Genomic DNA, 24,849 nt, shown 5'->3' on the forward strand with positions numbered 1-24,849 from the left:
ACTTGAACTTGATATGACCTTGCATTCTTTTTTGCTATTTCTAAGATATTTAACATGGTAAACTTATTGAAATTTGGATATCCCACATGGCTTTCCCTTGGACTTGCAGTCACCACTCACATAATAGCTAATTTTTTTTTAAAAATATATTTTATTGGTTTTTTTACAGAGAGGAAGGGAGAGAGATAGATAGAGAGTTAGAAACATCGATGAGAGAGATACATCGATCAGCTGCCTCCTGCACATCTCCCACTGGGGATGTGCCCGCAACCCAGGTACATGCCCTTGACCGGAATCGAACCCGGGACCTTTCAGTCCGCAGGCCGACGCTCTATCCACTGAGCCAAACCGGTTTCGGCAATAGCTAATTTTTAAGTGCTTTCCAGGGACAATGTTAATTAAGTACCTTACCTATATGCTCATTCAATTTTCTAAACTTTTTGCAGACAAGGGAACTAGAGCTTAGAGAGTTTGATTAACTTAACCCGGTTAGTAAGTGATGGTGTGAGTTCAGGGGTGGAATTGCAATCCCAACTTCCTAGCATTTCCCGCTGGGAACAATTCCAACTCTCAGTCTCCGCCTTTTAAGCGGTTCTCACGGAAACTTGCAGGTATCCAAATTACCGGGAGGGGCCCCGCCCTGCCAGCCCCGCCCCGCCGTAGTGAGCGTCAGGAAAACCACACTTCCCAGAGTGCACCGCGACCACGATGGCCTCACTACCGGCGTCAGCTCGCCGGGCGCCATTTATGTAGCCGGGAACGGCGGTGCGGCCTGCGACCATGGCGCTGTTCCCGGCCTTTGCGGGCGTTAGTGAGGCTCCCGATAGCGGGAGCGCCAGGAAAGGTAAGCGCACAGAAGGGACGAAGAAGACACTCGGCGGGCTTAAGATGTAGTTCCTCCGCCCCCTGGCTTTGGATTTGTTGGTCCACCTGTGTCCCAGAGTTCCCCGCGGCGCTGCAAAGCCTCCTGGGAAGGGCCGCTGTCCGGGTCCCGGCTTCTTCGGGGCGCGAGTCCTGGAGTTACGGAAGGAGAGAGACCTCGGAGGGACGCTGGAGCTGGGACTTCCATAAAGTCATTCTTCCTCTGAGCCTCAGTTACTTCGCCTCTAAAGTGGTGATAATGGTGCTCCACGCGTCAAGGAAACTCCTGGCGCAAATGCTGGGTGTTCTAGTGCCCTCCTCCTGTTGTACTTAATCCTGAGATGCTGATTGGGTTCATGGCTTTAGGCCGGCCGAGAGCTGGGGCATGAGGACCCCAAGCCCAGTCAAACTGTTTCTCTCCCGACAGGCACAGCGGCTGGGAATAGACGTAACATTTAATTTTTGAGAGCCTACTGTGTGCCAGGTGATGGCCTAATATGTAGTATGTCAGCCTTAACCGTCCCCTGGAGGTCTGCAGTGTTAAAAATTGAGGCACCGACAGGCATGCCTCCGAGATGTTGAGAGTTTGGTCCCAGACTACCCCGCAGTTAAGCGAGTTGTATTCTTGTTGGTGGAGGGTCTTCCATTCGTAAAAAATGCAACACCTGTGAAGCACAGTACAGGGAAGCTCGGGAATAGGAGGATGCCTACAGGGAATTGTAACGTACAGGAAGTCTAAGTCATGCGCCTAATGTGGCGGAGTCCAGTTGTATCTGACACCTCTTACATCCTCTCAGATGGCTCTGACATTTATATTCTGGTAATACAATAATAGTGAGTAATTTCTTATATAATTAGTGTAATTTTGATCATCCTGTACTGACTCTAATCTCCATGTGGTTAGGACAGTGTCTGTTCACTGTAGCACACTTAGCCGCTAGCATAGGTCAAAAATAGAGTAGATGTTCACTACATATTTGCTGAATGTAGAGAACAATAGTAGGTGCTTAACAAAAAAATAGCAGTACAAGGCAGGATGTTATAGATGTCACTAGAGGCCTGATGCACGCAATTCATGCACTCGGGGAGTCCCTCAGCCCCGCCTGTGCAGTCTGGGACCCCTCCTCCTTACTGCCCTTAGACCTGCAGTGGAGGCGGGAGAGGCTCCTGCCACCGCTGCTGAGCTCTCCAGCCTTGAGCCTGTCTTCTGGCTGAGCAGAGCTCCCCCTGTGGGAGCGCTCTAACCACCAAGGAGCAGCTCCTGCATTGAGCATCTGCCCCCTGGTGGTCAGTGCGTGTCATAGCCACCGGTGGATTTGCATGTAAGGCAGGGGTGGGCAAACTTTTTGACTCGAGGGCCACAATGGGTTCTTAAACTGGACCGGAGGGCCGGAACAAAAGCATGGATGGAGTGTTTGTGTGAACTAATATAAATTCAAAGTAAACATCATTACATAAAAGGGTACGGTCTTTTTTTTTTTTTTTTTTTTTAGTTTTATTCATTTCAAACGGGCAGATCCGGCCCGCGGGCTGTAGTTTGCCCACGGCTGCTTTTATTATATAGGATAGGTTAACTATAGGAATAATGACTTCTCATGGGAGCTTCATATAAGGCTTTATGTAGGAGCTAATTTTAGAGGCGGGTCTTCAAGAGGGTGGGGTTTAGACAAATAGAGTTAGTGGGAGGGCATTCCAGAGGCTTCGAAGGCATGCAGGAAGGGGAGCATGAGACCTGTGCAGAGAACTGCGAATAGTCCAGTTTGTCTGGAAATATAGAGGAAATATAGAAGCCTTGGGAAATTTGGTTGGGACTGGTGATGAGAGAAGGTAGTGACTTGAGTAACAGGCCAAGGGCTTATCCTTTTATTATGGAAGGGTGACATGGAAGGTTCATAAGGGGAGTGTTGCTCTTGTCTTTTATCTTAACTAGTACTTGTTGGACGCCTGGGTATCCTGCATGGATAATGTTTGTAAAAGTGTTGTTTGTAAAGTACTGTATTTTTAAAAATTTAAACAACGTATTACTCAATGAAATTAATGTAATCTCATTGTCAGTCAATGGTCAGACTTCCCAGCTTGTCTCAAAAATGGCCTTTTATAGTTGGTTTGTTTAAGTCGGGATCCAAAAAAGATGCAACGTTGCATTTTGTGAGTATGTCTCTCAGTGCCTTTTAAGTATAAAGGTTTCTTCCTCCCCTCCGTTTTCCACTGTGATTTGTTGTGGAAACTGGATTGTTTGTCCCATACATATTTTCCACCAAATCCTCCTGGTGTCGTTTAACATGCTTCTCCCAGTGTTTCCTGTAAACTGGTAATTAGATCTAGAGAGTTAATTAGATTCAGGCATAATTTTTTTTTAGTTGAAAATAGCTCATTGGAGGTGCTCTGCACTCGGTGTTGAATCAGATCAGGAAGATCTGCTGTCTAGTTTTCTCTCCCTTAGTGATGTTAAGATCCATCGGTGGGTTCCTGGACAACCGGACTCATCCAGTATATTTTTAAAATATAGTATTTTACAAACATTACAAACATTATCCATGCAGGATACCGAGATGTCCAATAAATACTGGCTAAGATAAATGACAAGAGCAACACTCCCTTTATAAACTTTCCACTGTCAGTCTTCACCTAATAATCTTTGCAGCCATTTATGATTATTGCTTAGATCTATTATTTCGTTGGGGTTACAAAATGGTTATTTTCTAATTTTAGCATCCCTCCCATATTTGTTAGCTCAGTTATTTTATGAAGAACTTTCCTCAACACTAATGGGACAACCCAAAGTATAGTATAAGCCACGTCCTCTGCCTCGGTGTTTCTTGGGAGCATATTTGCCTAAGTCCTTCTCATCCTTTAGTTCAGTGGTTCTCAACCTTCCTAATGCCGCGACCCTTTAATACAGTTCCTCATGTTGTGGTGACCCCCAACCATAAAATTATTTTTGTTACTACTTCATAACTATAATTTTGCTACTGTTATGAATCGTAATGTAAATATCTGATATGCAGGATGTATTTTCATTGTTGCAAATTGAACATAATTAAAGCGTAGTGATTAATCACAAAAACAATATGTAATTATATATGTGTTTTCTGATGGTCTTGGGCGACCCCTGTGAAAGGGTCGTTCGACCCCCAAAGGGGTCGTGACCCACAGGTTGAGAGCCGCTGCTTTAGGTCTTAAATGAGATGCTCTTCCAGGCAGCCTTCTCTGATCCATATCTAGTTTGGATGAGGGGACCTAAGTATGTGCTCTGATTTTATGCTGGGTGTTTTCTCTATTTTGGCGTTTGTCCCATTGCATACAATGACTGCCAGTGTGTCAGCTCCCTGAGGGTCATGTTGGGTTTGTCCTATTGGTTTTGCATTCCTAGCATCTACAACAGTGCCTGGCTCTCAGTAAAAAAAAGTGCTGAATGAAAGAGACTCAGATTATTTTATTCAGTGTTGTACAACTAATAAATAGTAAAGCCAGTATTTGAACACAGGTTCTTCTGACTCTAGAACTTGTGTTAGAAACAACACTATGATATTAACATGCTCTGGTTTTGGTTGTTTATACATTATCTGTGGGTCTGGGTGTTTTCAAATTGTAGGTTTACTTCGTGCAAGAGCTGACTTTGCCTAGGTTCAATATTTTTATCGATTTCAGAGAGGAAGGGAGAGGGAGAGAGAGAGATAAAAACATCAATGATGAGAGATAATCACTGATTGGCTGCCTCCTGTACACCCCCCACCGGGGATCGAGCCTGCAACCGAGGCATGCGCCTCTGACGGGAATCGAACCAGGGACCCATCAGTGCAGAGGCCGAAGCTCTAGCCAAACCAGCCAGGCCTCACCATTTTTAAGTGTAGTTTTGAGCCACGTTTTCTGGTGCTTTTTGTAGGAATGTTTGTGCTGTCAGATTCTTTGTCACAAAGTAAGGGTTTTCATCAAAATGAAGAGCTTGGCTCATTCTTTTTAAAGGAACCCCTTCCTTCATACATATGCTAATTTATTTATGCAATGAGCCCTAGAAATGTCTTTGAATTACCATCCCTGGAGATGTGGCCTTCACCTGAGTTCACTTAAACAAACTAGTAATCAATGCTATTTGGTTATAATAGGATGGGGAATGGGTATAGAATTGGATACTTTATCCAGTTGTGATTCAGAATTTATGATAAGTATAAGGTTATGATTAAGTATAAGCACTATAGGAGCAGAGGCCTGGCCTATCTTGTTCACCACGGTACCCCCCAAAGCCGACAACTGTGCCCGGCACATAGTAAGTATTCAATACTCTATTCTTTAAGTTATTAAATCTCTATTTACAGTGAAGTCTAGAAGAGTTATATTAGTTGTACTTTATACCTACCTGATGGCATACTTTTTAAACTCTCTTCCATTTGTTCAGTAAATTAGGTGCTGGGATACAAAGATGAAAAGATATGGTTCAGATCTTTATTCATTCATTATAGGACAATTATTTATGAGTCCAGTTACTTTGTGCTGGGAGTTGGAAATACAGGAGTGAGTGGTTATGGCTTCTGCCCTCATGTTGCTTTTAGTTTGGGAAGAAAGGAGATGGAGGAGGAAGAGGGAAGCTGGAAACCAGTTGGTGTATTTGTTTGGCTGGCAAAATATTTTTGTTTTGTCTTTTTTCTGTTGTCACTCCCTATAGTGTCACAGTAATTGTTACTAACCTGGACCCTATAGGGGTGTGAGTTGTTGACCTTTAGTTTAGAACAAGCATGTCAAACTCAAAGGCTAACACAGGCCAAATAAACAAGGTTTAAGTTTATGTGGCTGCAAAAAACAAGAGCTTCAATTTTCATGGAACGTAGGTTTATTTCGATAGAGACATGTGAATACAAAGGGCTGAAATAAATGAGTCATCGTTAACATAAAATAATAGAAAATTTTAATAAAAATTAATATTTTTTCTTGAACATTACCAGACACTGAATAACTGCACAAATTAATAAGCGTAAGGCAAATAAACCTGTTTTTCTTGTTCTCCAAAAGCGAAATACTTCCTGTTGTGCACACCAAACAAGTCAGTCCAAGACCAATGACGTGGCACTCAGCTGCTAAAATATTCGCTGCTAGTATTAGTGGAGAGAAATGGTGCGCCTGTGCGGAAGGCACTGAAGGGAAATGAATGCAACATGATTCTAGTAATCAGTCATTAGTGAACGTTGTAGTTTGTTATTAATAATTATGTATAACAGGATATTGTAAAAATTAAGTTATGGAATTTTTATTAAAATGATTCTTACATACCGTTATATTGGTTGGGCCGCAAAAATATTCATAGTGGGCCACATGCGGCCCACGGGCCATGAGTTTGACATGCTTGGTTTACACTGACAAAAGATCATTTGAAATAAAGGTCACACAGAGGGCCAGTGATTATTTGAGTTCAAAACCCAAGAGTTGTTAGTTCTTTTTTTTTTTTTTAACATATTTTATTGATTCTTTACAGAGAGGAAGGGAGAGGGATAGAGTTAGAAACATTGATGAGAGAGAAACATCGATCAGCTGCCTCCTGCACACTCCCCACTGGGGATGTGCCCGCAACCTAGGTACATGCCCTTCACCGGAATCGAACCCGGGACCCCTGAGTCCACAGGCCAACGCTCTATCCACTGAGCCAAACCAGTTAGGGCCAGTTGTTAGTTCTTTATACTCTCTCTCTCCCCACTCTACCCCCACCCCCATGATCCTATATGCCTTAATTGCACCCTTAAAAACTCCTTCTTGTACCTTCTGAAGGACTTTGGAGAGGCACACTGTGTTTTTTGACATTGTGTTTATTTACCTTTCCTCCAAGCTGTTGTCACCATCTAGAATCTTTATGTAAAAATACACTGGAATTGTTCGAGAGCACCTCTCCTTGCATGTTTTTTCCACCTCTCCCCACTTTTCTTTCCCTCTGTTCACTCTAGAATCCAGTTGTTGTGGAAATAATTGTCATCTCAGCAAGCAACAGGAACTATTTTCACATGCCTCTTGCCGGGATTTGGCCCAAGGGAAGGGAACCAACCTCAGAAGGAACAAGGAGACAGTAGAAAAAAGATTGTGTGCACGGTTGTTTAGCACTTACTGGGTCTGACTTTATAAATGACTTAGTCCCTTTGAGCCTTAGTTTCCTCTGCTATATAGTGGAGATCATCATCCCATAGAGGATTAACAGATAAAGATGTACGGTGCTTCCCCTGATGCTGGGCCTACTGTAGGCACGTAATTAGAATCCCTCTCTTCTTTCCCCCTTTCCTGTGCTTTTTAATGTACCTCTCCTCCTGAGGAATTTCCTTCCTTCCTTTCCTGTTTTTCACAAATATTTATTAAACTCCTACTACTGTATGCCAGGCACTGGGTCCAGTGCTGGGGTATAGCAGTGAAGAAAACAAAATACTTGTCACCAGGGACTAGAATACAAAATATGTAAAGAACTCTTATAACTCAATAATAAAAAGGCAATCCAATTAAGAAATGGGCAATGAATAGCTATTTCTAGTCCAGTATGAATGGCAATGAACACATGAAAAGTTGCTCAATATCAGTAATCATCAGGGAAATGGAAATCAAAACTACAATGAGAAAATATCACACCACTCAGACGACTGTAATATAAAAGACAGTAGCACGTTGGCAAGGATGTGGAGAAATTGGAATCCTCATACATTGTTAGTGGGAATGTAAAATGGTGCAGCCAGTTTGGAAAACAGCCTGGCAGTTCCTCATAATGCCAAGCATGAGTTACCTAGCAATTCTGCTCCTAGACATCAGCCCAGGAGAAATGAAAACATGCATTCATATAAAAACCTGCACATGAATGTTTATGGCAGCGATATTCATCATAGCCCCAAAATGGAAACAACCCAAGTATCCATTAACTGATGAATAGGTAAAATGTGGTATAATCCATAAAATATTATTCGGCAATAAAAAGGAATAAAGTAGTGGTACATGCTATAGCATGGATGAATCTTGAAAACATGTCAAGTGAGAGAAGCCAGTTACAAAAAGCCATGTGTTGTATGATCTTGTTTATATTAAAAGTCCAAAATAGGCAAGTATGTAGAGAAAAATGATAAGTGGTTACCTAGGACTGGAGTTGGGGTGGGAGAGTCGGAGGTGGGTGGTGGAGAGTAACTGTTAACAGGTATGAGGTTTCTTTTGGGATGGTGAAAATGTCCTAAAATTATTTTATAGTGATGTTACACCATATTCTAAATCCCACTGAATTGTACATTTTATAAGCTTAAACCTTATGGTATATAAATCATATGCCAGTACAACTGTTAAAAATCTAATTACCCTTTTCTATTCTAACTGCACCCATCTTCTCAGCCTAAGAATATGCCCTGACCACCCATCCTAAAACAAAGTAGGACAAATATAAACCCCTCGTTGGGCCCCCTTCCTTCTCCCGACCTATGATTTTCTTACTTTCCTTCATAGCTGAGACACCTAAAAGTTAGAAAATAAGTAATTTATAAATAGTTCATTGTAGAAGAGTTAGAAATTAATGGGTAAGCAGAAAAATTGTTTCGGACATTTAATCTGTTATTAATAAATAATCATTGTTACTATTTATTTTTATTTGTTGATTTTACAGAGAGGAAGGGAGAGAGGGAGAGAGAGAAACATCAATCGGTAGGTTGCCTCCCGCACTGGCCCTACTGGGAATTGAACTCGCCACTTTTTGGTGCATGGGATGACACTCCAACCAACTGAGCCACCCTGGCCAGGACAGTCATTGCTAGTATCTTATATCATTTTAACTTCAGTTAGAAAAGTTGACACCTTGTGTGTGTGTGTTTTTAAATCTTCACCTGATCAGTTGGCTCTCATATGTACCCTGACTGGGGACCAAACCCACAACTTTGTGGTGTATGGGATGGATGATACTCCAACCAACTGAGCCACCCTTGTGTTTTCTATTTTCAGAGGAGTGTTTGTTATAAGGACAGGTTTATGTTAACTCAGATAGAACATTAGAATATTCTTTTAAAGAAAAGAGTCTTACTCTTCTGTGATAATGGTAAGTATGGCGGGCTTTTATGCATGACTTGATTTTTTAACTTTTTGGAATTGCCTAGATCAAATTTGAGGTCATTAGAAACTAATGCTTACGAGGCCTTTCTGCTCAGTAGAGTGGATGGAATGCATAAAGCCTGGTTGCCTTTCAGGCCACACTTGTTACATGGCTTTTGCTTAAGCTGCAGCCTCGTATCACAGAGGATTTCAGCCCCATGCCCTGTGAAATAAAAATTTCATGGATTACCTTCCGCTTCTGTGGACTGTGCTAAATGTCTGGCTGACATGGGCTGTGAATGAGGATGTGAGCTGGTAAGATGGATTTCCTGCCTTAGAAATTATACTGAGCTCGTTTCATTGGTCTTTTCTCTCTTTTGCGTGTGCAGAATTAGATTGGCTGAGCAACCCAAGCTTTTGTGTTGAAACCGTCACAACTCTGAGCCAACAAACTGAAGAGGCCGCAGCTCTTGTTTCTGAAGGGTCACCGCTGACGAGGTAGTACTTTTGGGAGATGGAGTTTGAGTCTTTGTCGGTGACCACCCGTGGCTTAGCCTGAATGAGCCTCCTTAGAAAACCCTGTGACAGAAGAGCTAAGTAAAGCTCTCACTGAGAGTAATGAGGCGACCTTTGACTATTTTCCCTTACCTCACTCTTATTCCTTTCCCCCTTTGCATTGCAGTGGCAACTGCGTGACACAGTGACTGCCAGTAATTAGCCCTGAGGGAAATGGCATCACTGTGACTCTTATTTACTAACCTCATTAGTAACCTTTAGAATATTGGTAAACATAGAATTCAGCTATTTCTTCAGTTGCATTTTCAACATTTTTGTAAAAATAGAAGGCACTTGCGTAATATAATGTGGGGAAGGGGGAAGTTTTTCCTTTCTTTCCTCTGGTTCTCTTTGGCTGGCAAAATAATATTTCAACAGGAGGTAGATTGACAAGAGAAAATAGAATTTAATATCGTGTGCACGGGAACCCCACATACAGGAGAGAGGAAGAGACCCGCATGCATGGGAGGTTCAGAGATAGAAAGGGAGACATCCTGAATGAGGGGTGAGGTGAGGTGCCTTCAGAAGGTCATTGCAGGATGATAAGAGCAGACCTTTAGTAAACTAGAAGTTTCCTGCCCCATAGGTAGGTCAGAAGAAGCTATGACAATCTCTTATGGGCCAGGGTCTCTAATTCAGCTTCTTCTAGGTAGTTAAGGAATCGGGGAGGGAGGAGAAGTTTCTCTTGAGCCTGAAGCTAAAATTGCCTTTAGCTCAAAGCAATCTGCATATCACTGAGGCACTCCTTGGGGGTAGCTCCTTCTAGACCTCCACAATAGCATAGGAGAAATCTCATGAAAACGTTGGGAAAAGCAAAATGGTACACATCTCTACCCAGCTTTGAAAGAATATTGTTGTAGATCATTGAATTGAGAAATGAGCTCACTCGCCCGCCAATATAGACTAGATGGTCCATTAATACGATGAACCCCCGGAAGCCATGTTCTCCCAAAGCGGAAGAAGCCTTTGAAAGTTGAGAGTAGTTGATACATGAGAGGGAGTTGTTTGTAGATACTTCAGTAATGATGAAGAAAATAAACCTTGCCCTAACCAGTTTGGCCCAGTGGATAGAACGTCGGCCTGCAGACTGAAGGGTCCCAGGTTCGATTCCGGTCAAGGGCATGTACCTTGGTTACGGGCACATCCCCAGTGGGGGGTGTGCAGGAGGCAGCTGATCGGTGTTTCTCTCTCATCGATGTTTCTAACTCTCTATCCTTCTCCCTTCCTCTCTGTAAAAAATCAATAAAGTATATTAAAAAAAAAGAAAAGAAACCTTTTCTAATGTTGCTTTTAAAAATACTATATTTGATAAAATAACTGGTAGATTACTTTCATTTAAAAATGTATAGATATCAAAGTATAGCTTCAGAAGCTATTAGAATTTCTTTACCTGGTTTTACTTTAGATCCAACTTTTATTTTAAGGTGAATTGTGATCCAGGAAGATATTTTATGATATATGGGCAAATAGTAAGTCTGTGTGAGCACTTTTAGACTGTCCTTTTATATACTTGTTTACTTGGTTACTTATTTACATATTATTTCCTCTCATTCTCTTCTAAAAAGTCTAATGTGGATTTTCCCAAACAGGAGTCCTCTGAAATCAGAGCTATCAGATGAAAGTGACTCCAACAGAAACCTCAGACAAGCAAGCAGGAAAAAGAAGAAGGAGAAAAAGAAGAAGAGGAAGCATCAGCACCACAAGAAAACCAAGAGAAAACGCGGGCAGTCCAGTAGCAGTGGGTCTGAACCAGACACTGACTCTGAAAAGGACAAATCCCCCGGAGGCCTCAGAGGCAGGAACAGAGGACCAGAGACACTGTGGTAGGTGTCCTGCCTCAACACCTGTGATCTTCTAAATCTTTAATTTTTCTCCCCCGATTACTGCCATAACTTAAGCAGTTAAATGATTATTTAACTCTACTCAGTCAAACAAAGCCAAAAAATATCTCAACAAAGCTGGGGGAAAAATAGAGTTCTACCACCTTGTCAACATAAAGGAAATTTTTTAACAAACTAGGGCCATGATTTTGTTTGAGAAATGTTAGGCACGGTAATGATTATGTCAAAATCTGAGTTAGACAAAAAAAATCCTTGGGAGTTTTGAAAGATGGCAGATGTGCACACGGTGGGCATCTGGGCTAGTTCACTCGAAGGGGCCGTTGGCTCCACATTTATCAAGAATAAGAGAAACGTCTTCGTCTCATTGTGCTATATCTTTCTTTTAGTCACTTTCACCCCTCTGTGCACCCCCCTCTCACACTTTGGTTAAGGTTAATTATAGCCCTTAAAATAATAGTTGCTTCTGTTCTTATTTCACATTTTTTAGAACCACTGACTTGGAGGTATAAGCTAGCTATGACCACAGTATTTCCTCTCCGGGGCTTCATTGCTGTGCATCCTGGGCTGCTGCCTATCTCGAGGGCATTGTCCAAGTCCTTCTGCAGACGGTCACAGCGTAGGTCCTCACTGTCCCTGCTCCTCTCTGCTTCGTCTAACAGCCCCCTTCATAGGGAGGCCCTTTGCCCAGAGGCGGGACAGTGAGTATGTGGTGAAAATACTTGAATTATCCCCTATTTAACTTTTTTTTTCTTTGTTCATACGGTCGAGAAGAGAGAAAAGTTAAGCACCCGTCCACGGCATACTAAAAGTTTAGTGCTAGTAAGATTTCTGCGATTCTCGAGGGGTGATTTGCTTTTGTTGTGTGCTCAGAAGTCCCACGATGCCAGTGAGAACTCTGTGTGGAGCAGGTTCGGAACATGGCCCGTGGAGTTTCCATTGGAGAGGCGGACGCCGCAGTCTTCAGGATCCTTCTGTTGTCTGATCGGTGTTGGAGGACATGCCGGCCTCTGGCTCAGAGCCCAGGTGTATTTAGCCCTCTGTGTGTTTCAGGCGCTCTCCCTGTAACCCACACTTGCTCTCGGAGGATAAATAATGGGTCAAGCAAAAAGGTCGGAATTTCTGTGGGCAGAAGCCAGGCCCCCCTTGCTGACCATTGTTCCTCCCGGCCTTGGCACAGGGCTTGATACATAGTAATACAGACGCCGAATGCATTTTTGTTAAGTGAAGGAGTGAGTATATTATTGATATTCTTGCTTTTTTGGCATGTCTTCAAAGAAAAATATATTAATCGTTATAGCGTCTGAAAATTCACTGTTAGCTACCTGTCCCTTTTTATAGCCGAGGCAGAAAAGCTTCAAAGGATTTCCTGAACACACACAGGAACCACCATTCGAACTGGAAAGATAGTTGTTTGCAGCCTGTGCTTAACCACGACAGAGGTGATCTTTGCAGCCTCCTCATAGTTGTATGACCCAGACAGCATTTTTAAATTTGTTGATGTTTTGCAGAATATCCCCAATAAGATAAAAATAAAATGTTTTTGTCCTGTTTTACGTTCTTAGTATGAATGTCTGTAGTCTCTTTGTGGGAAGGTGACCTGGAAGAATTGTTTGTTTCCATATTGACTAGTAAGTTCTGAGTCTTTCTGTGATGTCAGTAAAGTGGATTCATGGGGGGGTAATACACCATGTGGGTCTCTAGATCAAGGGACGACTTCCCTAGAGGCTATAGCTTCCACTTGACCTTTGTTTCCTGGGATGACTTCTTTCTCACCTTCAGGTGGGAGGCAGATTCCTCCCTGCGCACAGCCCAGACCACATCCTGCTTCCTGACCTGAATACTCAGCAGGGGAGGGATAAGGGCTTGTTCACTCCCCAGGGATGGTCTGCCGCTGGCCCTTCCTTTTATTTTTTGTTTTACCCCCAATTGGCTTTTTCTTTCTGGAATGCATCAGTCTCTTTCCCCCCCTTTGCCTGACCCGTATGGTTTTCATTGACAGAAACCCCTCCACAGTGTTTCTGAAGGGGGATGTGTTTCCATCACCCTGTTAACCAGAGACACGTCATTTAACAGATATTTATTGAATTGCTACTTTGTGTCCCTGAAATACCATTCTCTTGTATTCCCAGCCAAGAATGATTTAGAAGCCTCCAGAATCCTCATTTCTGTCCAGGAGAGCTAAAAAGCAGGTGGGACAACAGTTAATGGCTGTTGTGACCTTTGGCAGCATCTGTCAACAACATCATGAACTGATTTTCTTTAGAGGAGGAAAGGTGTGAGATGCCAGAAAATCCTCCCCTCCCTCTCACTTGACTCCTAGGAAAGTGGTTCCATTGGTATCTGAGCTGAGAGTCTGCCAGCTCACAGATTGGTTCAGAGGGATAAATCAGGATCTTGTCTTACAGCGGGCGCTCTCTGCCCTTCATGTAGGAGGTCGGTCCATGCAGGCAAAGCTGTGCTCAGAGCCCAGGCCAGAAAAGCAAGACTTAGACTTATCCCAAGTGACATCTGAGGCGGAACTATTCACAACTGTGGCCTTTGTTGTTGTCATTGTTGAGTTTGGGGTTGGAATAAATAACCCGAGCACTTTCAAATAAGGTGAAGTAAGAGCCACCCACCTTTTTTCTTTTCTTAATGAAAAATCACTTGCTTATGAATATATTTGACATTCAGGTTACAGTAATTTAAATAGAATACTTGGAAAAGAACACCTCCGTAACCCTCAGGTTAGGTTCTGAGATGACTTGTGTTCTGGGAAAGTGCCACTTAGTGTTGACAGGTTTGCTTTCTATTTTAAACCTGCTTTTTGCAGCAGGCGTCCTCTTCTCGTCTGTATGGCATGTACGCATTTTGGGTACCTAGTTCCCTTGATGCCGTGTGGAGTTTGAAACGTGTAACTTCCATGTTGCTGAAAATGTGAAATGTTAATGGAAGGTTGTTAAGTGCCTCTCCCTTTTTCTTCTTCACCTTCCCTTGTCCCATAGCCAAGAAAAGAATGCTGCTGCTGCTGCTGCTGCTGCTGCTGCTGGGCCCCGCTGTGTTTGGCTTGAGGACATCCAGGCTCTGACAGGAGAAACCTTCAGAACAGATAAGAAACCAGACCCTGCAAACTGGGAGTATAAGTCTCTCTACCGAGGAGATATAGCCAGGTACCCATCCTATCTTTTCCTGACTTTCTCTGGTGGGAAGTCACTTCTCTCTCCTGAACTCTCTCAGCGCTGTCTCTGGCGGGCCCGGCCACACCCATCCTCTTGTAGATTCTGTTGGGTTTTTGTCCATTGCTAAGTTCTTTAGGCGTATCTTATCTTACATTCTAAAATGAAAACTTAAAACTTGAGATCAGGATCCAGGTTGGATTAATTGTATTTATCCATGGTGCTTGGGGAACAGTGCCTGGCCTAATAGGTGTTCAGTAAGTATTTGTTGCATGAATGAATCTAAAAATACCATGAAATAATTGTGACAAACTATCTGGAAACCATTTGATCTAAACCAGCAGTTCTCAACCTGTGGGTCTCGACCCCCTTGGGGGTTGAACGACCCTTTCACAGGGGCCGCCTAAGACCATTGGAAAACACATATATAATTACATATTGTTTTTGTGATTAATCACTATGCTTTAATTATATTCAATTTGTAACAATGAAAATACATCCTGCATATCAGATATTTACATTACGATTCATAACAGTAGCAAAATTACAGGTATGAAGTAGCAACGAAAATAATTTTATGTTTGGGGGTCACCACAACATGAGGAACTGTATTAAAGGGTCGCGGCATTAGGAAGGTTGAGAACCACTGATCTAACCTATATGCCATTTTAAAAAGTTGCAAAAGCCTTTTATTTATCCATCCCCTACTCCCATTTTAAAAATGACCTTAAATGGTAATGACTTTTCCAAAATGTTTTCAGCGTACATCACTAGGTAATCATAAAACTAGGTGATGATATTTGCTTCAGTAATGAGTTTAAGCTTTTCTCCTCTAATCTGTCAATAAAAAATATTTGAATACTTATTAAACCTTTTAGGTACTTAGTGCTTTGTGAGACACTGTTGGGAACATAAAGAATAATAATGTACAATCTCTGTTCCCAAACAGCTCACAGGTGATCAAAAGAGAAGGTAGAGAATCATGGGATATAAGGCCAAGAGGTCCTGTCCAGTTAATAAGATTCTCTGACAAATGATAAATTGGCTACAACCTAAATGTCCGGGAAATTGTTAGATAAACTATGGCACACCCCTCTAAATGGACCAGTTCAAAGCCAATAAAAATTACATATATTCAGGCTAATAGTGTGGGAAAATACTTAAAAAATAGGAAGAAAAGTCTGAAGCTATATAACTATTTTAATATGGGTTGTGTATATATACATTTAAATCTATACATACCCACATATCTGAAAGAAGGTGCTTAAAATATGGACCAGTAATATTATTTTTTCTCCTTTATCATTTTCATCTAATTTTTTATGAAATGCAGCTATTAAAATTAGTTTTACAAAATGCAGTTTTAAATTCGGAAAACTCAGTAAACCTGTTTTGGATATATGAATTTCTAGTGAAAATATATTCATTTTTATTGAAAATAAAATAGTAATTAAGGAGAAAAAAACTAGTTTTTTACTTGAAATTTGTTCCTTAGGGAATGATAGGCTCATTTAGAGCAATTGTAGCACTATTTTATCTCCTCACCCTGTTGTTAAAGTTGTTTTTAACTCATAAATGGAACGGAGAGAGGTTCTTTGGAGATAATCTAGGAGAAGCTGGGGGAGAGGATGAAGAGAAGGGTTTGAGAGACAGCTCGTACGTGTGTGTGAGACACTCTTCCCCCAAAGTGGACTCACTGCACCTGGGCAGTGAGGGAGCACAGGCAAGCAGAGAGCTTCTCGGGTACCTGCTGACAGTGGGAAGCAGTGAGGTTGCTGGCTCAGCCACGGGGGGTTGGGGCAGAGCTCCCGGGAGTTGGGAGTTGATAGAAGATGGCAGTGGGTCTCTCCTGCCTTTTCTCCCCTTGGCACTTTATTATGAAAATGTAAAAAAATACAGCGAAGTTGGGAGGATTTTACAGTGAACACTCATATACCTGCCCCCTACATTCTACCATCTTATCCTACATAATAAAAGGCTCATATGCAAATTGTCCCCTCGGGAGTTCAACCGGGAGACCGGGAGCTAACCACCAGGGAGCGGTGTGGAACATGGCAAGTGACCAGCGGCGGCGGTGGGGTGCTGAGGGAGCGAGGGTGGCGGCATGGGCTGCGAGGGAAGGAGGAGGCGGGGAGGAGGGGAACCTGATCAGCCCTGATCGCTGGGCAGGCCTAGGGACCCTACCCATGCATGAATTTCATGCACCGGGCCTCTAGTTTTATTATATATCTTTCCATTCATCCATCAACCAATATTGGTTTTTGATGCATTTTAAAGTAAATTGCCAACATCAATATACTACCCCTTAAATACTTCAGCATGGATATCATTAACTACAGTCCAAGATTTGTTTCGTTTATTTCTCTTCTGATTTAAAATTTGCATATATTGTCATACACAGATCTTCATTTGCTGAGTGTGACAGAGGGATGCACCTGGATAACCCAGACCTCTGTGAAAGTAGAGAACATCACTGTGACCCCAGACAGTGTCCTCAGGCTCCTTTCCAGTCAGTCCACACCCCACCTCCCCCGAGGCCGTCACCGTTCTAGTTCTAATTTTTTCCTATCAGTTAGCTTGGTCTCTTCTAGAATTTCATATTCAGTGGAATCAGATCGTGTGTACTCTTTCGTGTCTGGCTCCTTCCACTCAGCGAAATGGTTTTGAGCTTCATCCGTGTTGTGGCATTTACCACCGTTCGTTTCTTCATTCTTCAGTTGGCAGACACCTGGACTCCCTCCAGTATTTGGCTGTTGTGAATAAGCTTATGAGAAGATTTGTGCACAAGTATTTGTGTAGACATGTGGTTTCCTTTTTCTTGGGTAAATACCTAGGAATAGAATTACTGGGTCATAGGGTAGGTCTATACTTAGTTTTCTAAAGAAACTGCCGGACCTTTTCCCAAAGTGCTTGTACGAGTGTATATTCCCATCGACAGCACATGGGGTCTTGGTTACCCGGCAGATTACTCACCAACATTTGGTATTGTCAGTCTTTTTAATTTTGGCTGTTTTGATGGGTAGGTGGCCTATCTCTTGGTGGTTTTAATTTGCATTTCCTTGATGACTCATGATGTCCAACACTTTTTTCATGTGCTTATTGGCCGTTCATGTCTTCTTTTATGAGTTCTGTTCAGATCTTTTGCCCATTTTTAAATTGGGTTGTTTATATAACATGTATACGGAGAAGCGCACAGTTTTCCTGAGCTTTTGTGCAGCTAGTCGGTAGTCATGTGTTCCTAACTCTGGGGACGCCTACACGTTCCATAAAAGCGTTTCAGAACCCAGCCTCTTTTCCTCCCGAGGAGAAAATAGCCAGATGTAATTTTATTTGACACACTTAGTTTCAAGATTAAAAAAGAATCTTAGACCTATATGTTATCTTTTTAAGTAGGGACACAGGACCACACTGAGGGAAAGGAGACAGATGACTTGGTGTCACCTGAGGTCTCAGTGTCCTTATTTAGGAACAGTAAGGAGGGGATGATGGTTCCTGCCTTGCCTGTTGCCTGTGATTGTGATCAAACGACATAATGTAGGTGACAGGACTTGAACTACAAAGCTCCAGGGAAGTGTAAATTACCAACATCCAGGGGGCAGGCATGAGCTTAAATTCATGAGACGTCAACGAAGACTTGAAGTGTTAGAGGAGTAAGTTAAATGGGCAGAAAAAGTTCACTGCTAATCCTCCTATTTTCCTCAGTAGAGACAGTTTGAATGTAAGGTGAATTTGCATATATGCATTTAACTTGCATAACAAGAGTTTGAAGTGTGATGAGCCTTCACCCATTCAGAGTTAGTGCACATATTTCCTCAATAACTTTTTCTCTTTTTCATACTTAAGGTACAAGAGGAAAGGAGACTCCTGCCTTGGCATTAACCCTAAGAAGCAGTGCATATCCTGGGAGGGGGCTTCCACGGGAAAGAAGCGTGCGCACAAGCATGTCGAGCGCTATTTCACGAAGAAGAACGTGGGGCTGATGAACGCTGACGGAGTTGCCGTGAGCAGTAAAACTGACCCTCCCTCGTCTGCGCCCATCTCCTTCATCCCAGTGAAGGACTCCGACGATGTGGTTCCTCCTGTTACAACCTGGTTGAACCCTCTGGGGATTTATGATCAATCCACCACCCAGTGGTTACAGGGACAAGGTCCTTCAGAGCAGGAATCCAAGCAGCCAGACTCACAGCCAGACCGTGAGGACACACTTCTCAAGGCCAGGGTGGAGGAGTTCAACCGGAGGGTGCGGGAGAATCCTCGGGATACTCAGCTGTGGATGGCGTTCGTTGCTTTTCAGGTAAGCATCACCGTGCCCCCTCCTACCTCACATAGCATGGCCGTGCTCACGTTGGCAAAGCCATGTGCTTTGTGAGCTCCCAGGAGGAGCCCAGGCACCGGGCATGTAGAGATGATTACACTGTAGCCCTTGCCCTGAGCATGCCCAGAGTGCCGGGAGAAGACTGGCGTGTGAAGAACCATGCATCTGGGGAGATAAATGCCTTCATGTGTAATTCGGGGATGGAATGAGGGAGTGACTTGCCATAGAGAGTAAGAAGGGGTTTCCAAGAGAAGGTGGAATCTGAGCAGAATCTAGAGGGAAGAGTGTATGCTCACCAGGAGGGGGAGGCCTTGGGAAGTGCAGACAGACCACGCGGAGAGCACAGAACGTGGAGAGAAGGGCTGCTCGTTGAGTTACCTCGTTAGGGCTACGTGCGCCCTTTCGAAAATACATGGGTTGTCTTAGTTCCACCTACATTTTTTTTGAACAACTTATACAATTATATTTTGTCCCTCATTTGACTGTTTTAATGGTCAAGTTGATTCCAGAAAAGGATTTCAAGGCATTGCATGCTAGTTATTGATACATAAATCTAAGTGTTAAATGCCAATAGGCAGGTCAGTCAGGTGAAATAAATACAAGATCAGTATACGAGGTGGCACAGGTACCCCAGGAACTGAGCTGCCATTAGGAGAAATTGTGATAAACTAGTGGTTATCAACAAAGTCCAAATAGCAGAGCCTTTGGAGAGATGAGGAACCCTCTGGGGCTTGTGAGTAGCTGCCTGGGCAGCTGGGATCCGGAGGAGGCAGTTCCGTGCATTTGTAAATGGGTGTTTTTGTTGTTGAGGACGAGGTCATGAGGAGCCCTGGCCTGTATGCCATCGAGGAAGGGGAGCAGGAGAAGCGGAAGCGGTCCCTGAAGCTCATCCTGGAGAAGAAGCTGGCCATTCTGGAGCGGGCCATCGACAGCAACCCGAGCAGCGTGGACCTGAAGCTCGCCAAGCTGAAGCTCTGCACGGAGTTCTGGGAGCCCTCCACGCTGGTCAAAGAGTGGCAGAAGCTGATATTCCTGCACCCCAACAATACAGCCCTTTGGCAGAAATACCTTTTGTTTTGCCAGAGCCAGTTCAGCACCTTTTCAATATCAAAAATTCACAGCCTTTATGGGAAATGCTTGAGTACATTGTCTGCTGTGAAGGATGGCAGCATCTTGTCTCACCCTGAGCTGCCTGGCACCGAGGAGGCCATGTTTGGTAAGGAGATGGTGACCAGATCCATTTACGTGGGAGGAATGATGCTGCCTTTTTTTTTTTTTTTTTTAATTAAAGGAGAGGGAGGGAGAGATGGAAACATTAATGATGAGAGAATCGTTGATTGGCTGCCTCCTGCATGCCTCCTACTGGGGACTGAGCCCACAACCTGAGCAGGTGCCCTCGCTGGGAATTGAACCGTGACCTCCTGGTTCGTGGGTCAGTGCTCAACCACTGAGCCACACCTGTTGGGCAGGGAATAATGCTTTTGACTTTAATTGAAAATGAAGATTTATTTTGATTTATTTTAGAAGAGTCGAAGTTGATAAACCTGATTGATACATTGATAAAATTGATTAATCAAGAAAAAAACTATTATGACTCCTTTTGACCATGATGGATTCTTCCCCCTCCAGCTTCTTGGTGGTGGTGGTGGTGGTGGCATTAGAGACAGTAGAGTTAGGAAATTATCCCTGGCCTAGAAGTTCCAACTTCTCTGGTTGTTAACCAGGGAGGCACAGTCAACACTCATAACTTTGGCTGCCAGCGGCCTGGACTGTTGAGGTACCTGTGCTGCTCATCACCTCCAGTCCTAGGGTTTCGGGCAGTAATGCTTGTGGGATGTCCTCACTGACTGGAAATCTTTGCATCAGTTTAGAGGTTACTGGTATTATATGGGTGTGTCCCAAAGAAGCCTAGAATATAAATTTGTCCAGTAGTGACATATCAGAGGCAGCATGTTATGCAGGAGCTAGAGAATGTCGCTCTTGACTTGAATCCTGGGCTTGCCCTTCAGTGGTTCTGGTATGACCTTGGATAAGTACCTTAACCTGTTTAAGCTCTTGTTTCTCCCTCAGCAACGATAGTATGCTACCTGCTTACAGGGTTATATGGTGAAAATATATGGTGAGTCTAGCTCAGTGTCTGGTACACCGCAGGCAGTTATTGGGTCAAAACTCTGCTATTACAGTGAACTTCTAAAGTTGTAAATATATTGCTCTAGAGCAGTGGTTCTCAACCTTGGCTGCACATTAGAATCACCTGGGAATCTTTTTAAAATCCTGATTTCTGGGCCTCATCCTCCGGAAATTCTGTTTCTTTGTTACTAATGTTGTGGCCCCACCCATAACAAAGAAACAGAATTTCCGGAGGATGAGGCCCAGAAATCAGGATTTTTAAAAAGATTCCCAGGTGATTCTAATGTACAGCCAAGGTTGAGAACCACTGCTCTAGAGAGAACAAGCATTTACCACACTGGCATAACGAGCCTCATGTGTGCTATCATTTGTGATATGCTCAACTAGCTCAACATTACTTAGTAAATGGAATTGCACCACACTTAAGGCAAACTGAAATGTTCAAGCGTGGAACCTTGATTTGGTTACAGCTGACGCTGAGCATATGATGAAAATTGCTGGTGAATAATGCCATCTAGTGATCCACTGAGTATAGGTCTTGGCTTTCTGGTAAAAAAAAAATGTACCATGCCATCCTTTTCTAGAAATGTTCTTGTGGGCATAACTAGCATTTAAACAAGGGCCATAAGTAAAGGAAAAAAGGGACATAAGTGCGTCTTTGTATGGGGGTGCGGGGGGACTCTCGTTTTATCTCTCCATGGTTCTCCACCTTCATTGTGGAAGTTCCCTTGGATTGCTAGAATCTGTCTGAGAAACAATCCTTTGAGTTTTTGATAACAATATTCAGATCAATCTCTTGCCTTACATTTATGTATATGTAGTTTTTATTGTTAATGTTTGTATTCTGTGGTGGTTTTATATAAAAATTAAATGAATATACTTTGATTACAGAGCTGCTGTGAGTCCTTTTAAATCAGGACATGTAGGTATCACAGCTTTGCAAATTCAGCAGTAACTGATTTCAGGGAGAAGATGTTCTCGGTGTTTTACTGTATCTTAGGAGTCAGGTTGTTTTTCCTCGATGGCGTTAACCAGAGTTCTCTGCCGCTTTCAGCGCTCTTTCTTCAGCAGTGCCACTTCCTGCGCCAGGCCGGGCACGCGGAGAAGGCCGTCTCCTTGTTCCAGGCCATGGTCGACTTCACCTTCTTCAAACCCGACAGCGTCAAAGACCTGCCCACCAGAGGGCAGGTAGGAGCTCCGCTTTCCTTTCTCTCCGCCCTTTTTCCCTCCCCCTCTTTCCTTCCCTGCTCCTCTCTCTTTTGGGGGGAGGGATGGATCATGGGAGGTGATGGTGGTATTTTTTTTTTTTAATCCTCACCTGAGGATATTTTTCCATTGATTTTTAGAGAGAGTGGGAGAGGGAGAGACAGAGAAACACTGATGTGAGAGAGACACATCAATTGGTTGCTTCCTGCATACCCATGACCAGGGCTGGGAGCCTGCAGCCGAGGTACATGCCCTTGACTGGAATCGAACCCAGGACCCTTCAGTCCGCAGGTTGATGCTCTATCCACTCAGCCAAACCGGCTAGGGTGGTGGTGGTAGTATTTTTAAAATACCGTATCTTCCTTTGTATCAGACCTGCTGAGGATTGTTTCTCAGATAGATTCTAGCAATCCAAGGAAACTTCCATGATGAAGGTAGTGAAACATGGAGAGATAAAACAAGAGTCCCCCCAACCCCCAATGTAAAGACTCACTTATGTCCCTTTTTCCCTTACTTATGGCCCTTGTTTAAATGCTAGTTATGCCCACAGTCAGGGAAACCATTGTCTTGCCTACTTTTGTTCGTTCTAAGGTGAGTCTTTTGTAACTTCCCCTCATAACCTTTCCACTGCTCAGATCTTTGCTGGAGTTGCCAAGGGAATGCCACGCTGGCACTTTGTCAGCACCGATCCTAATTGGGGAAGGGTTGGTCATTCAGGTGACAGGTGAGCGTGGCCAATATTTGTGATGTGAAGCAGTAAGAAAACCCTATTACAGAGCTATTCAATAAGAAAGCCTTTTCCCTTTTCCATGGAAGAAAACCCGGTTTCCTGTTCTGCCAAGGGTATGGTGGAGAGGGATAGGATACCTGAATTCATGGTGACCTTTCAGAGGTCTTTCTCGAGAGGCTAAGGTCTCCATCTTGTAGAATTTTTTGAATTCCCTATAAAGACTATTTTTACCATCATTTTTTTTCCCACTAGAAAAAACACAGGATTTTATTGTTCTCCTGTTGAAGGACAGGTCTTTGGAGGACGGGGGAGTGAATTTGACAGCAGGGAGGAACCCCTACTTGCCAGCGATGAGTGGGTTCCGCAGGACCACAAAGGCCTAGTCCCTGTGCAGGAGCCGTTCCTTGTGGACTGGCTTGGACTTCTTGCCTCGCCACAATGGGGCCCTCGGTCCATATCTCCTTCACTTCTCCAGCACCATGTCGCAGTGCCTGTCCAGCCATCACTCGGCCCAGGAGCTTCTTCTTGTTGCGACAGTTGGTGAGCACCTAGGTTGTTCTTGACCGACTGCGTGAGCACGGAGTGTTAAACTCCCCTCCTCCGCTTCTGCAGCTACTCCGGGGTCATCTCATTCAGGCTGTGGAGAAGGCTCATGGGGGCGTGGTTGCCTCTTAAAACGTTCCCATTCTCTGTATTGCGTCGGCCTTGGAAGAGAAATATCATTATTATTTTTATCTATTTTTTTTCCAGACAAAGTTGGGTTAAAGAATATTGGTGGATATTGGGATAAGTGATTATTCGTATAGTAAGCCAGATAACAGTTATTTTAAGACATACATTGCTACTTACGAGTATGCTGTGCTACAGCAGTGATTCTTAGCCAGCTCTGCAGAGCATGGGGTGTGCGGTTGGGGCTCAAGGTCAGAGTCAGGGTCATGCTCATGCCCACCCCTTTGCTGGCACTCGCAGTCTGATGAGAGCCGTTTCTCATGGGGTCCCTGGCCAGGACTGTGGGCATCGGCAGCCTCTCTGATGTGTCAGGAGAGCCTGATCCAAGCTCTTGGGGTTAACAGCACAGGTAACTGCAAAGTATTTACATGACAACCTTGAAATAAAGCTTTTTATTTAGTGACTTTCTGAATCTCTGAGTAAGTCGTCACCATAAGCAGGCAGAGTCTGGTATTACTAGTCTGTGTTTCTGTGGAATAAATAAATTGGTTATAACCATTTATCACACTTTAAAAAAAACACCTTTTTTTTTTTTTTGAGTAAATAAAACCTGTAAAGAGGGAGTGTAGCGAGGCTGGCGTGGCTCAGTGGTTGAGCATCGACCTATGAACCAGGAGGTCACAGTTCGATTCCTGGTCAGGGCATATGCCCCAGTTGCGGGCTCAATCCCCATTAGGGGGCATGCAGGAGGCAGCCAATCAATATTCTCTCTCATCATTAATGTTTCTACCTTTCTCTCCCTCTCCCTTCCTCTCTGAAATCAATTAAAAAATAAAATATAAATGTAAAAAGAGAGGGAGTGTAGTCTTCCCAGTTCCCTTCCTGAGGTGGCTGACGTGTGCTCAGCATCCAGGGCCTGTGTCATGCTGTCCGCCCTGCCTTCGTGGCTCTCCTGGACACCGCCCTCCCTGGTGTGCAAGGCACTTCTGGGTTCAGGCTGGATAATCCTGCGGCTCCTGGCCCCCGTGTGCCTGTTCAAAGCCTGGTATCCTTACAAAGCTTCCTTACAAAGCTCCCATGGAGCCAGTTATTGGCTCTCTTAAAGTCCTTACTGTGGGTTGATAGCATGATCGCTTTCCTGTCCTTTGCTGTGTCCACATTCTGTTCCATGTGGAATTGCTGCCACTGAACTGGTTACCACGCACGGAGGACCTAATGTCCAGATGAGTGAGGGAGGGGCCAGGCTTGCTGACCTGTTTATTCATTGGGTGCCTGCCATGTTCAGCTCTGTGCCAGCAAGTGTTTATTGAGTCCCTACTAGGTGCTGGGTGCTGTGCCAGGTGTTAGCAGTAGCTTAGGAAC

The 24,849-nt window shown here is 43.7% G+C and overlaps 1 protein-coding gene across 2 annotated transcripts in view; it reads left to right on the plus strand.

Moving 5' to 3' along the window:
* The first annotated feature begins 735 nt into the window (after window positions 1–735).
* NRDE2 (NRDE-2, necessary for RNA interference, domain containing) overlaps window positions 736–24,849 on the plus strand; it is a 43,278-nt gene continuing 19,164 nt past the window's right edge. Inside the window, exons 1-7 of one of the 2 annotated variants that reach the window (XM_070415006.1) lie at window positions 736–844; window positions 9,276–9,384; window positions 11,031–11,264; window positions 14,267–14,431; window positions 18,281–18,731; window positions 19,563–19,968; window positions 21,937–22,070. In XM_070415006.1, the coding sequence (XP_070271107.1) occupies window positions 781–844; window positions 9,276–9,384; window positions 11,031–11,264; window positions 14,267–14,431; window positions 18,281–18,731; window positions 19,563–19,968; window positions 21,937–22,070 (1,563 nt within the window). In that variant the 5' untranslated portion in view covers window positions 736–780. Of the gene's footprint in view, window positions 845–5,010; window positions 5,129–9,275; window positions 9,385–11,030; window positions 11,265–14,266; window positions 14,432–18,280; window positions 18,732–19,562; window positions 19,969–21,936; window positions 22,071–24,849 lie in introns of those variants that run through there. The other variant, XM_070414997.1, reaches the window with a different exon arrangement.

The sequence above is a fragment of the Myotis yumanensis genome, unplaced genomic scaffold, assembly GCF_028538775.1.
Source record: "Myotis yumanensis isolate MYYU_CA2020_CCGP unplaced genomic scaffold, mMyoYum1.0.hap1 SCAF_1, whole genome shotgun sequence".
In the NCBI taxonomy this organism is placed as follows: Eukaryota; Metazoa; Chordata; class Mammalia; order Chiroptera; family Vespertilionidae; genus Myotis; species Myotis yumanensis.